General features: G+C 41.3%; 1 protein-coding gene across 2 annotated transcripts in view; it reads left to right on the forward strand.

Moving 5' to 3' along the window:
* Xirp2 (xin actin binding repeat containing 2) overlaps positions 1–3,214 on the forward strand; it is a 79,454-nt gene extending 76,240 nt beyond the window's left edge. For both annotated transcript variants that reach the window (XM_021193111.2, XM_021193110.2), the window contains exon 9: positions 1,371–3,214. Coding sequence is in view for 1 of the 2 variants with exons in the window: in XM_021193110.2 (XP_021048769.1) it covers positions 1,371–2,865 (1,495 nt within the window). In the remaining variant the exon portion in view is untranslated. The remainder of the gene's footprint in view (positions 1–1,370) is intronic.
* The last annotated feature ends 8,313 nt before the right edge of the window (positions 3,215–11,527 follow it).

Raw genomic sequence — 11,527 nt, forward strand, 5'->3', positions numbered from 1 at the left:
GTGACAGCACTGCATCATTAAGAACAGTAGTGCATGCCTGTAATCCTGGCACTGGCTTCAAGTCATCCAACAGGTACATTGTGAGTTCAGGGCCAGCCTGAGGGACATGAGACCAGCAACCACATGGCTGCTCACAACTGTCCTAGATGCTACTTCCAGTGGACCTGACTCCCTCTTCTGGCCTCCTCCTGCGCTAGGCACTCACATAGTGAGCATACATATGTACAACAGACAAACACATGTTATTTTTTTAAGTTTCAAGTCATTTAATAATAAAATGTACTAATAATACTAAATGATTGAGCACAATTTTATAAAATTTATATTTAACTTTATTCACCTACTCTCCATTTTTTTTTTTTTTTAAGAAAAAGTTACTGATCGTCCATGCCAGGTCATTTAGACACTGATGACACACAGTTCCCTCTCTACACCTTTCACCTTTCATTTCATACTCCAGGTATCATGGTATTTATTAGCACCCAGTCTAACAGTGGTGCTGCTTTAGATATTCTGGTTATTCAAGTGTATTTTCTATGGCACTCATCAGAAGGTGATTTGGTGGAGACAGTATTCCTTAAATTCTCTTCTGATGGTAGCATTCGGCCTGTGCCCTATGTGGTAGAAAGGCGTGTTTGCTCACATTAAAATGTTAAAATTGTCGAGTGATATTTACTTTCACTGACTATCTGAAATGTCTCAGATGCTTTATTTCATCTCCTTCTGGTACTGGGACAGCCTGCTAACCCAATTATCATCTTTATATACTACATTCTCCTTTTGAAGATACAAGTGTTGTTGTTGTTGTTGATTGTGGTGGTGGTGGTTTTGTTTTGTTGGAGATAAAGTTTCACTGTGAATCTCTGGCTAGCCTAGAGAACACAATGTATACCAAGATGCCCTCAAACTCACTGAGATCCGCCTGTCTCTGTCCCACAAGTACTGGTATAAAAGGTCCTACCGCCATGGCGACACAAAAAGTTCCTTTCTCTCTTTATTTTTTTATTAAAAGTTTGGTGGTGTCCTTGGCAGTCCCTGGCACAGGTCATTCTAAGTCTGGACTATAGGCTCAGAGGTCATGGGGTTGCACAGTTTGGGGGCCATCAGTCTAACGGCATGTACAGAATTTGAGAACATCGATTACACCCCTGGTGACACACAGGTTGAGATTCTAAGAACTGAACGGCAGGCATCACAGTGTGTGCTGGTGATAGCTCACCTAACAGGAATTTCAATTAGCTGGACCATTCCTTTTGGTCGCACGTGGGTTTCACTGAATCACCGATTCATCGCTACGATAATTCTGCAATTCTCTGTGAGTTTACAGTAAGTATACAGAACGCTAAATAATATTTCTTTTCTTTTGGCAGCTTGGGAAATTATGCATCACTTCACGGACGAATATACTGCAAGCCTCACTTTAAACAACTTTTTAAGTCTAAAGGAAATTATGATGAAGGTTTTGGACACAAGCAACATAAAGATCGATGGAATTGCAAAAACCAAAGCAGCTTAGTTGATTTTATTCCTAGCGGAGAGCCCGATGTACGCAAAACCCCTACAGCAGATGTCCTCTTGCTTGGGGCGCTTACTACCCATGCAGATGCTTGCAACAGCAAGCGGCAAGACAATGATTTGAGAAAATGGGGGGACAGGGGGAAATTAAAAATTGTTTGGCCTCCTTGTCAGGAAATGCCTAAGAAAGACTCTCCCCCTGAGGAAGAACTCAAAGTGAATAAAGCTAAGTGGCCGCCTGAAGTGACCATCCCTGTTCCCTCAGAATTTGAAAGAGAGTCGCTGACCGAACATGTGAAGACATTTGAAAGCCAAGGGCAAGAAGAAGATAGAGTCCCTGACGTACAGCCCTGTCAACATGTTTGTCAGAAGGAGAATATTACAGGAACCAAAGAAGTAAATGAGTATGAAGAAAGAAAAGATGAGAAAGAAGCGAAGGAGAAGGTACAGGATACGCTGAAGGATGCGGAGGGCTTGAGAAGTAAGAGAAAAAGTGGGATGGAGTTTAATGACCATAATGCGCATGCTCAGAGTGATAGAAAGGAAAAGAATGCTCGTGCTAATGAACCTGACGGAGCAGACGTTTTACAAGCTACAAGCACCGATGATGAGGGGACGCCAGAAAATCATAGGGAGAACTTCAATAACAATAACAATAACAATTCTGTAGCTGTCTCCTCGTTGAGTAATGGCAGGCAGAAGACATCTATTTCAGAATGTCCTCATCTATTACAGGCAGCCAGTGAAGCAAACTATTACACAAGTGAATACCAAATTAAAAAATTTAACAACGCGTCTAGGATCTCAGAGTTACTTGGTATATTTGAATCTCAAAAGTTGTCCTCCAAGAATGTCCTAGCCTTGGCTCTGGAGCAAAAGGCTGACAGAGGGACTGCAGGCAGTCCCGTGCAGCTGGTACTGGAGCCAGGCTTCCAGCAGGGTTTCTCAGTTAAAGGGGAAAGCCTTGCAGCATCTCCTGATGTAAACCCCTTACACATTAAAGGAAACCATGAAAATAACAAAAACGTACACCTTTTCTTCTCTAACACTGTGAAAATCACCTCTTTTTCCAAGAAACATAACATCCTTGGGTGTGATTTAATGGATTCTGTTGATCAATTTAAAAATATGTCATGCTTGTATTTAAGAGAACTTGGGAAAAATGTCAAATGCTGGCATGGTGAAACCGCAGGAGCGGCTCGGCATGGTGGAAAAATGTGTTTTGATGCTCAGAGCCAAGGGAGTGCGGCTAAGCCTGTGTTTCCCAGCATGCAGTGCCAGGCTCAGCATCTGACTGTGGAAGAGCAGATTAAACGGGACAGGTGCTACAGCGACAGTGAGGCTGACTGAACAGTCTTGGGCCACTTTCAGGCACTCGGGCACTGTGGGGGATGTTCTCAGAGAAGACCCCGGGATCATCGCTAACCTTTTGATGAATTTGTAAAGATCACGTTTCAAATCTCATCTTTCACAGCACATTATTTCTTGTATCGCACTCCATAATTCTTTTTCACAATTCACACGAGACTAGTTTGGATCTGAATGGAATGCTGAGATGAAACAAGGCAGCCATGTTTTCTCCTCAAAGGGCACATGGTCTAAAGTTTTCCTGTGTGGTAAAGTGGAAGAGTCTGTACTGCCGGTGTTCATCGCCACTCTTATACCTTCTCTATAATTTCTGATAAAATAAAATTTTGTCAAACTCCTACGAATCTGTCTTTTATTTTTTTTCTGTCCTATATATTGCCATACCAAGATTTTCAACATTTGAAAAGTATTTAAGAGGCCGGCGGGAGTGGTTGCTCACACCTTTAATCCCGGCACTTAGGAAGCAGAGGCAGGCAGATCTCTGCAGATAAAGTACTTGGTATGTAAACATGAGGCCTAGTATTCAGATTCCCGAGGACCATGTCAAAAGCCAAGGAATACTGGAAGCATCACCCAGAAATTCTCATCAAAAATGCTTCCAGAACATAAGCCAATGAGAAACACCACCAATAAATAGGCTAACATGGAAGTGGAAAATCTAATGAGACCTTAACCCTACACGCAGAGCTACAGAGAGCTAAGGAATGCTGACATTGGGAGAAATAGCCTTTGCTGGGGCACCACACACCAAATAGTCAGTCCTGGAAACTGTAATAATATACAATCTATGTTTCTACTAATCTATTTAGGAATACTTCCCATGCACATGTTCATAGGCAACAATAATTAACAACAGCAGCTACAACAAAACAAGGCCATAAATATTAAAGGGGCAAGGAGGAGTATATGGAAAGGTGTGGGAGGAGGAAATGGAAGGGAGAAATGATGCAATTACTGTAACATCAAAAAATTAAAAATAATAATTTAAAAAATACAAATCAAGGAAAACACAAGAAAGAAAAGTTATTCTCATCCCTTAGGATAAAAAGTATCTGTCCCACTTTCTTAAGGAAGAAAAAAAAAACAACTGTCTTTGTAAAACTGTTAAGAAAGAAAGAAACAAAGAAAGAGAGAGGCAGAGGCAGAGGTGAGACACAGAGAAGGCTAAGGAAGCTGGTTGAACATAAGTCACCAGGCAAGCCATCTGACTGCATCTCCCCATGGTTTCTGCTCCAAACTGCCTAACTTCTCTTAGGGACTAACTGTGACCTGGAAGTCTGAGTCAAGTAAGCCCCGTTCTCCTTTCTTCCCCCTGCCCTCAGCAATAATGCATGTCTAAAAATCTCAGGACTAGAGAGGAAGACACGGGTGGATGGCTAAGAGCCGGCCAACCTAACAGGATCAGTGGCAGATACTGTCTCAAAAACAAGGTAGGTAAAATAAAGTATGGCTTTAAATTAAAAACAACAACAACAACAACAACAACAACAACAACAACAACAAAAATCCTCTTCAGCCGGGTGTGGTGGCGCACGCCTTTAATCCCAGCACTTGGGAGGCAGAGGCAGGCGGATTTCTGAGTTCGAGGCCAGCCTGGTCTACAAAGTGAGTTCCAGGACAGCCAGGGCTATACAGAGAAACACTGTCTTGAAAAAAAAAAAAAAAAAAAAAAAAAAAAAAAACCTCTTCAAATTTGTTTGTTTGTTTGTTTGTTTATAAAGCAGATTGAGATGGAAGAAGGCACCCAGCACTGACTCCAATTTTTCACAGATACCACAGAGACACACTAGCACAATTTTTGGAGGGGCAAATATCTTACTTCTGTCTTCCTACATCAAAGAATGATGTTTAAAACATAAATCAAACCTATATTAAGAGGAAAATTTTTTTATTGATCTATACTTTAAAAACCTTGTTATTGAGAATGTTTTAATAATTATTTTCACTAAACTATCATAAAATATGCCTATAAGAATTCAATAAAAATGTTGAGTTTTCCTTCAACATAGTGTTGAATTGTATATCCAGAATCAAATCAACTGAAGAATTGTAAGAAATCCCTTAAGTTCTACATGTTGGTATTTTTTTGCTTACTCTAAGGAATAGATTAATATAAAGATTGTATGACTACAGTTTGTCAGGCTTTTAAAAATCATATTTGGCAAGATTTGTTTCCCTTGTAATACAAACATTCTTTTGAAAATTTGGCTTCTAAATTATCTGCTGATTTTTGTCTTTCCTCAAATACATCTGATGATTCTGAGAAAAAAATAGCATGAATATAAATGAGTGGCTTTGCATAAATTTGGAATGTACACGTATGGAACAGTCCTTACCCCATGTTCTCCTACATAAACACAAACCGTTGATTTTCTATAAATATAAAACCAAAAGGAAGTCTTGGAAATAATGTCTTTTTAGACAGTCTAGCAAACTCCCTCTTGCAAGTAAGTTCTCAGATAATAGCTGGTACCCAGTACCAGCTCAGTGATGTCTCTACAGCAAAGTGCCATAGGCTGGGGATCTTATTATGTTAAAGCAGAATTAGAGTTTTAAATATTAAGCTTGGGAATGAATATAAAGAAAGCCTGTCAAAAAGAGAATAAGGAGAATAAGACAGACTCAAGGACATAGATGTGGGCCTCTTAAAAGTCTCCATGACTGGGAATTTTAAAGAACAAAATCTTATTTTCTCTTGGTAAGTCTAAGTTCCAGGTCCAGGTAGAAACAAGCTGAGATAGAGGCCCTCCAGGCCTTTCTCCTTGGTTTGTTGGTACCTGTCTAGTCACTGTGATTCTCAAATTATCTTCCCTCTGTGAATTAACACCCCAAAGGACACTGGTTCTTCTATGAAGCATAGAAGTCTCCCTGGGTGTAGACCACCTGTCTGACTTCCTGTAACCTTTCTTAAATATTTAAAGTCTTATTTCCAAATACAGTGACTGTAGGTATTAGGGCTTCAACAGATGCCTTTTATAAGGCTATAATTCAATTCATAGCACACATTTCTATCTAATTTAATAAAATACTGTGAAATTCTGCCAAGAAAATGGTAAACTATGGGGCTATCACAGCAAATTTTTGGTTGAATTGAATTATTACACTCTTCACTGCTCTTCATGAATTCTTGATGACCCAGCACTATTTCTATAGAGGGAAAATTAATTCATGAAAACTCATGACTTGATATCTTAACGTATAGTTTCTTAATACCAGTGATCTTTCTAAAATCTCAAGTCTCGGTTTACAAAAGTCCTCTTGTCAGACTTTGCTCACTTAATCTTTGCAGCAGAGAGGTTTTTTGCACTTATGTCAAGTCTAACATTAAGATAGGCTAGTGTCTGTATCACTGAAAGTATTAATTCCTCTGTTCATTCTTCATGTAAATAGAGTGATGGTTCACGTTAAGTTTTAAGTTTAAAAGGCTGTGCTTAGTCGATCAATAAAAGAAAAATACCTCTAACTTGAAAGCTCCCCTTGCTTGAGGACAAATAACTGCCTTGCACGCTGGGGCCTGTTCCTGTAAGATAACAAGCCCAGCATTTTCACTTCTGTAAACAGGCACAATGGCACCAATCTCACAGGCTGTGTGCTTGATCCTGCGTAGGTGGGAAGTGCTTATGCAGGAAGTATATCACGATGTATTCTTTTCTTTTTCTTTTGCTTTTTATTGGCTCTTTGCAAATTCACATCATGCACCCCAATCTCACTCATCTCTCCCTCCCCCTCTCATAGTCACCCTTGCAATCCCCTCCCCCCAACAGAGAGAAAAAAAAAAAAAAAACCTCTCATTGTGCAAGTTGTAGTGTGTCACAGTGTGTGCCACAGCATAACCTTTTGTCCACACTTCTTGACTTGCAAATGTTCATGGCAAAGACTTGTGGGTCTGGTACCAGGCCTCTGGCTTCTGCTACTCTATCAATCCCACAATCCCACTGGAACTTCTCTTGGATGTCCTGTTGTTGACCTGTGTTGTGCAGATCCTGTAGTTTTGGATCTGTACAACTGATCCCTTCATGTGTTCCAGAAGGTCAATGATGGTGTAGATGTTGGAGTGGTATAATTCAGACCCCTGGATCTGGGTCTGAGCAGAATCCAAGCTGGTCAGTCTGCTCGCATACTCTCAGGGTGGTCACCAGCAACTCCCAAAGTCAGGGCCAGCTCTGTTCTGTTGTCCAGGCAAGGTGCCGGGCCCACTCTCCCAAGTGTTGTAGCCTGTAAGGGACATGGATGGTTCTCTCACTCTAATGACCCCAGGAACAGCTCTCCTGCTTGCCATAGGTGGCAAGGAAGTAGGGATGGGAGGAGGGCGTCTCTCACTCATCCACACCACCTCACAGCAGACAAGAGACAGAGCCGGTTCTCTTGTGCTCACACCCTCAGGGCCTGCAACCCTCATATCCAGAGACAGCTTTACTGTGCTGCCTGCTTTCCCCAGTGCTGCAGCAGGTGAGGAGCAGGGACATCTCTCTTGCTCTCATGATCCCAGGGTTAGCTCTCCCTCCAGCCCTCCAGCCATAGGTGGCAAAGGGCAAGGATTGGTGAGGGAATCTCTGTTGACCATGCTGTGGAATGGCAGACAAATTACAGGGCCAGCTCTCCCATGCTCACACCTTTGGGGTCCACTTACACCCTCAGCTCCAGCATCAGGAACAGCTCGATTGTGCTGCCCAGGCGAGATTCAGGGCAGGCTCTCCCCAGTGCTGGAGCAGATAAGGGGCAGGGACACGTCTCCTTCTCTTATGACCCAATGGAGGACAGCTTTCCTGCCCACCACCAATGATGAGGGTAAAAGGGAGGGGGAGATTTCTTCCTCCATGATGCTACTGCACAGTGGAAAAGAGGCAGAGCAATAGAATGTGGGAGGTTGCAGGTGAGCCGGCCCCTAGCATTGTGGATATGGGAGAGTCAGGATATATTCTTGCCTTTGATTGGAAGAAGGTGGCAAGCCTTGTAGGCTTTGCCTTCATAAGCCCCTATCTAATGTAATTTGGTGCCTTGCTCTGGGAATCCAGGGTGTGGACCTGCTAAGTGCTTAATAAACCTTGCTATAAATTTGGCTCAAAAAAAAAAAAAAAAATGGTAGTGGTGCCCAGAGGGATTAACGATACCAAAGAATTTTTTTTAAAACACTCCTAAGTTGGTTGGAAATGGCATTCTATTATTACTGTTTGCTAAGTTGTCTTTTCTGGCTGATATGCAGGAGTTTGCAAAAATTCAAATGTGCTTTAACAAGCCAAATACAGTTTTATTACTAATGAGATCATTTGTATTATGACAAAATTCTTTCAGCTAAATATCAAGCTTAGTAGCTAAACAACAACAACAAAAAAAATCAGTGACATTTTTATTGTTACAGGGAGAGTATTACTTTGTATTGGTTGTCAAAACAAAGTACCATAGGCTGAGTGAGTGAACCGGTGTAGATGCATTCAATTCTGGAGGCTTGAAATGTGCAAGGTCAAGCTGTCTCCAAGAGTGGTCCCTATCAAGGCCACAGGCTTCATGTCTTCACTTGATTTCATTCTGCATGCTACTGTGTCTAACTTTGTTGCCAGTGGTCAGGGTTGAGCCACTCATTCCAGGTTCTTGCCTCTGATCCAGAGAACTGAAAACCAGGGCTTATGGAGATTTACAAAAGCAGAGAGATAACTTTCTTTGAAGCAGAGCAAAGGTACAGGTGGAAGAGAGAAAACTATTAAGAGTAACGTGAGTAGGATTACTCAAGGGGCCTAAGCTGTAGCCTAGGGTTTTATCTTGATGGGGTGTAGGATGGGGAGTTGGATTAACTCTCAAGGGAGCAGACAAGAGTACGGAAGGAATGATCTACTTTTTGGAGGTTAGAATGCCATGCCTCTAACTCAGAGACATTCTTTTCAGTAGAAATCCTAAAGAGTGGCTAAAATGATGTTTGTCTTTCTAATGCTCGCAGGGAAATGGGGGGGTATGGTCAAAAGCCAACTATAAGGGTCTCCAAGGCTACCAATGTCTGACTACCTAAAACTAAGGGTTAAAAAACGTATATATTCATATATGTGTGTGTGTAGAGAGACAGACAGACAGACAGACAGACAGAGAGAGAGAGAGAGAGAGAGACAGAGACAGAGACAGAGACAGAGACAGAGACAGAGACAGAGACACAGAGAGAAGGAGAGCACTTGAAAGCCCATCTCTGTTTCTCAGAGGTACATGTGTTTAGTGTTCAATGCAAGACAAAAAGACAGAATAAGGGATCAGGGGACCATGCCTAGAGAAAATAGATTCTCCCTCTATTAGGAAGCATGATCTAATACCCTAATACTCTTCATTTAGACAAGGGGCTTTATTTAAATTCCTTTATCATTTAAATTAGTGTTGTTGTGAATTAAGGGGAAGGTCATGGGAGAAGTGGGAGGGGAAGAGAGAGAGGTAGAAATAATATCCACACAGGACTTACGTGTGAAATTATTTTAACAAGTAAGTTATAAAAAAATTAATCTTAAATATGAATCTTAGAGGGGCACAATTCTGCCCCTGACACTGTTAGTTTTTAAACTATTAGCCCTATGAAATAATTTTCCAGTAATTGTCGTCTTAGGATTTAAACCACAGAACTACATAAAGCAGATTTATGTTATGAAATTAATATTTCTGGGAACACAATTCTCTGATCAAGGTAGGCTCGTGGCAGACCAAGCGCTATGTAGAAGACACCGTGCTGGGCAGATTTGGTGAATAAGAACTTTCGTGGTATTTATTCATGACGAGGCTTCCCAATGTATCTTGTAAAAAATGTTCCACCTCGGAGAAAATTGTGCTGAATTGTCTCTTGCAGCTTTCACACCATCAATCCTTGTGACAGATTTGGGGCTCCAGGCAGCACAGTCTCTAGAATGGGACAATGGTTTTCTCACAGTGCCATAAAGCTGAAGGATACGAACCCTCCACCCATTCTCAAATGTGTAGCCACCGTGCATCTAGGATCTTTCCCTCCAAACAATTGCCTACACACCTCTGTAGAGTAATTTCTACACACCTCTATAGAGTAATTTCTAAGGGCATATTAATTTTTCAAAGAACCTGAAAAAAAAAAAAAACACTCATGTCTTCAGTTGTAGTTCTTTTGTTACATATTGACTGGCTGGTTTCTGACCAGCACAGTAGAAAAGTTTTCCCATCACCAAAATAGAGGCTTCAAAAGGTAATCACAGACTTTAAGGTGAAAGATCTCTCTCTCTCTCTCTCTCTCTCTCTCTCTCTCTCTCTCTCTCTCTCTCTCTCTCTCTCTCTGTCTGTCTCATAAACAAGGATGATTTCTAAACTTACCACTATGCCATCTGTTTTTCAAAATATTAATTGATGTTAAAGCCACAAACTACAGATACTCAGATTCAAATTCGTCAATCCAGGAAAGCATAGAGAATTGCTAATGAACCCTGAGCCTCAGTCTCCAGGAAGTTAGAAGCTATTTCGGAACAGACATACTCTAACAAGTAATTTAGCCTCACTGTGTCCGTGGCTATTGGAGGCTGTTGAGTACCATGGAGATTCTCAGGGTTTTGTGTCCTGGGAAAAGATGTTGGACTGGTGCTTGTGGACAGTAGTTCAAATATTGGATGTCCAAAGAGATGAACTGGAGCCTAGCTGAGATGAAGATTAGAAGTTCAAGGGCATCATGTTGAGTGGGGAGGGACCATTATGAATCAGTTGCTTAGTGTGAGTTTTCTTGGTCATTGGCACAGAGCTGCACCTCTAGAGGCCCTGGCTGTTACATGTGGGTCTTAGGGCTAGGCTCCAGTTCTTCCTCCTGGCCAACTGGTTTCTTTCATATGCTAATCTCCTGCCCACTTCACTTGCCTACCTCATCAGCACCCATTAAACCCTGTGGCTAATTTAAGCTGCTTCCCATCGTCCATTGCCAGAGGATATTTTTCTCCTAAATTATTTTGAGAAAATTTGAAAGTCACAAATATTTGTATATAAATGAAGCTGTAGGGGGAAACCATGTTAAAATACCTATAGGTTGACATTAGCATTTAGTGTAGCACTTTCTGTTGGCAGTAAAAAGACTGGGACATGGATAGAAAGCTTTATGAGTTTTCAGGGTGGCATCATACAGTCACTCCACTAGTATTTTTGGAGCCATTGATAGTGTAGGGAGAGCGAATAAGAAAAGAAATTAGTTAAATCTTTATCTTCCCCCACATGAAGCCCTCAGACAAGGAAGAGACATTCAAATAGAGAAAAATTACAGTGTCAAATATAGATCTGAGACGCTCAGGAAAACAGGTTTCTTTGTTTCTTTTGTTGATTGTTTCTTTAGTTTTTAACTATAATATGGTGGCATAAAAGGAGATGGTTGCACAAAGTATTTGAAGTTTGTCAAACAGCCTCAATTTTTCTCTTTTTTTAAACAGTATTTTTATTTAGTCTTTGAGAGTTTCAAACAGCGTATGTCTTAGTCAGGGCTTCTATTCCTGCACAAATATCATGGCCAAGAAGCAGTTGGGGGAGGAAAGGGTTTATTCAGCTTACATTTCCACATTGCTGTTCATCACTGAAGAAGTCAGGACTGGAACTCAAGCAGGTCAGGGAGCAGGAGCTGATGCAGAGGCCATGGAGGGATGTTCTTTACTGGCTTGCTTCCCCTGGCTTGCTCAGCTTG

Source organism: Mus pahari, chromosome 3 (assembly GCF_900095145.1).
Source record: "Mus pahari chromosome 3, PAHARI_EIJ_v1.1, whole genome shotgun sequence".
Lineage (NCBI taxonomy): Eukaryota > Metazoa > Chordata > Mammalia > Rodentia > Muridae > Mus > Mus pahari.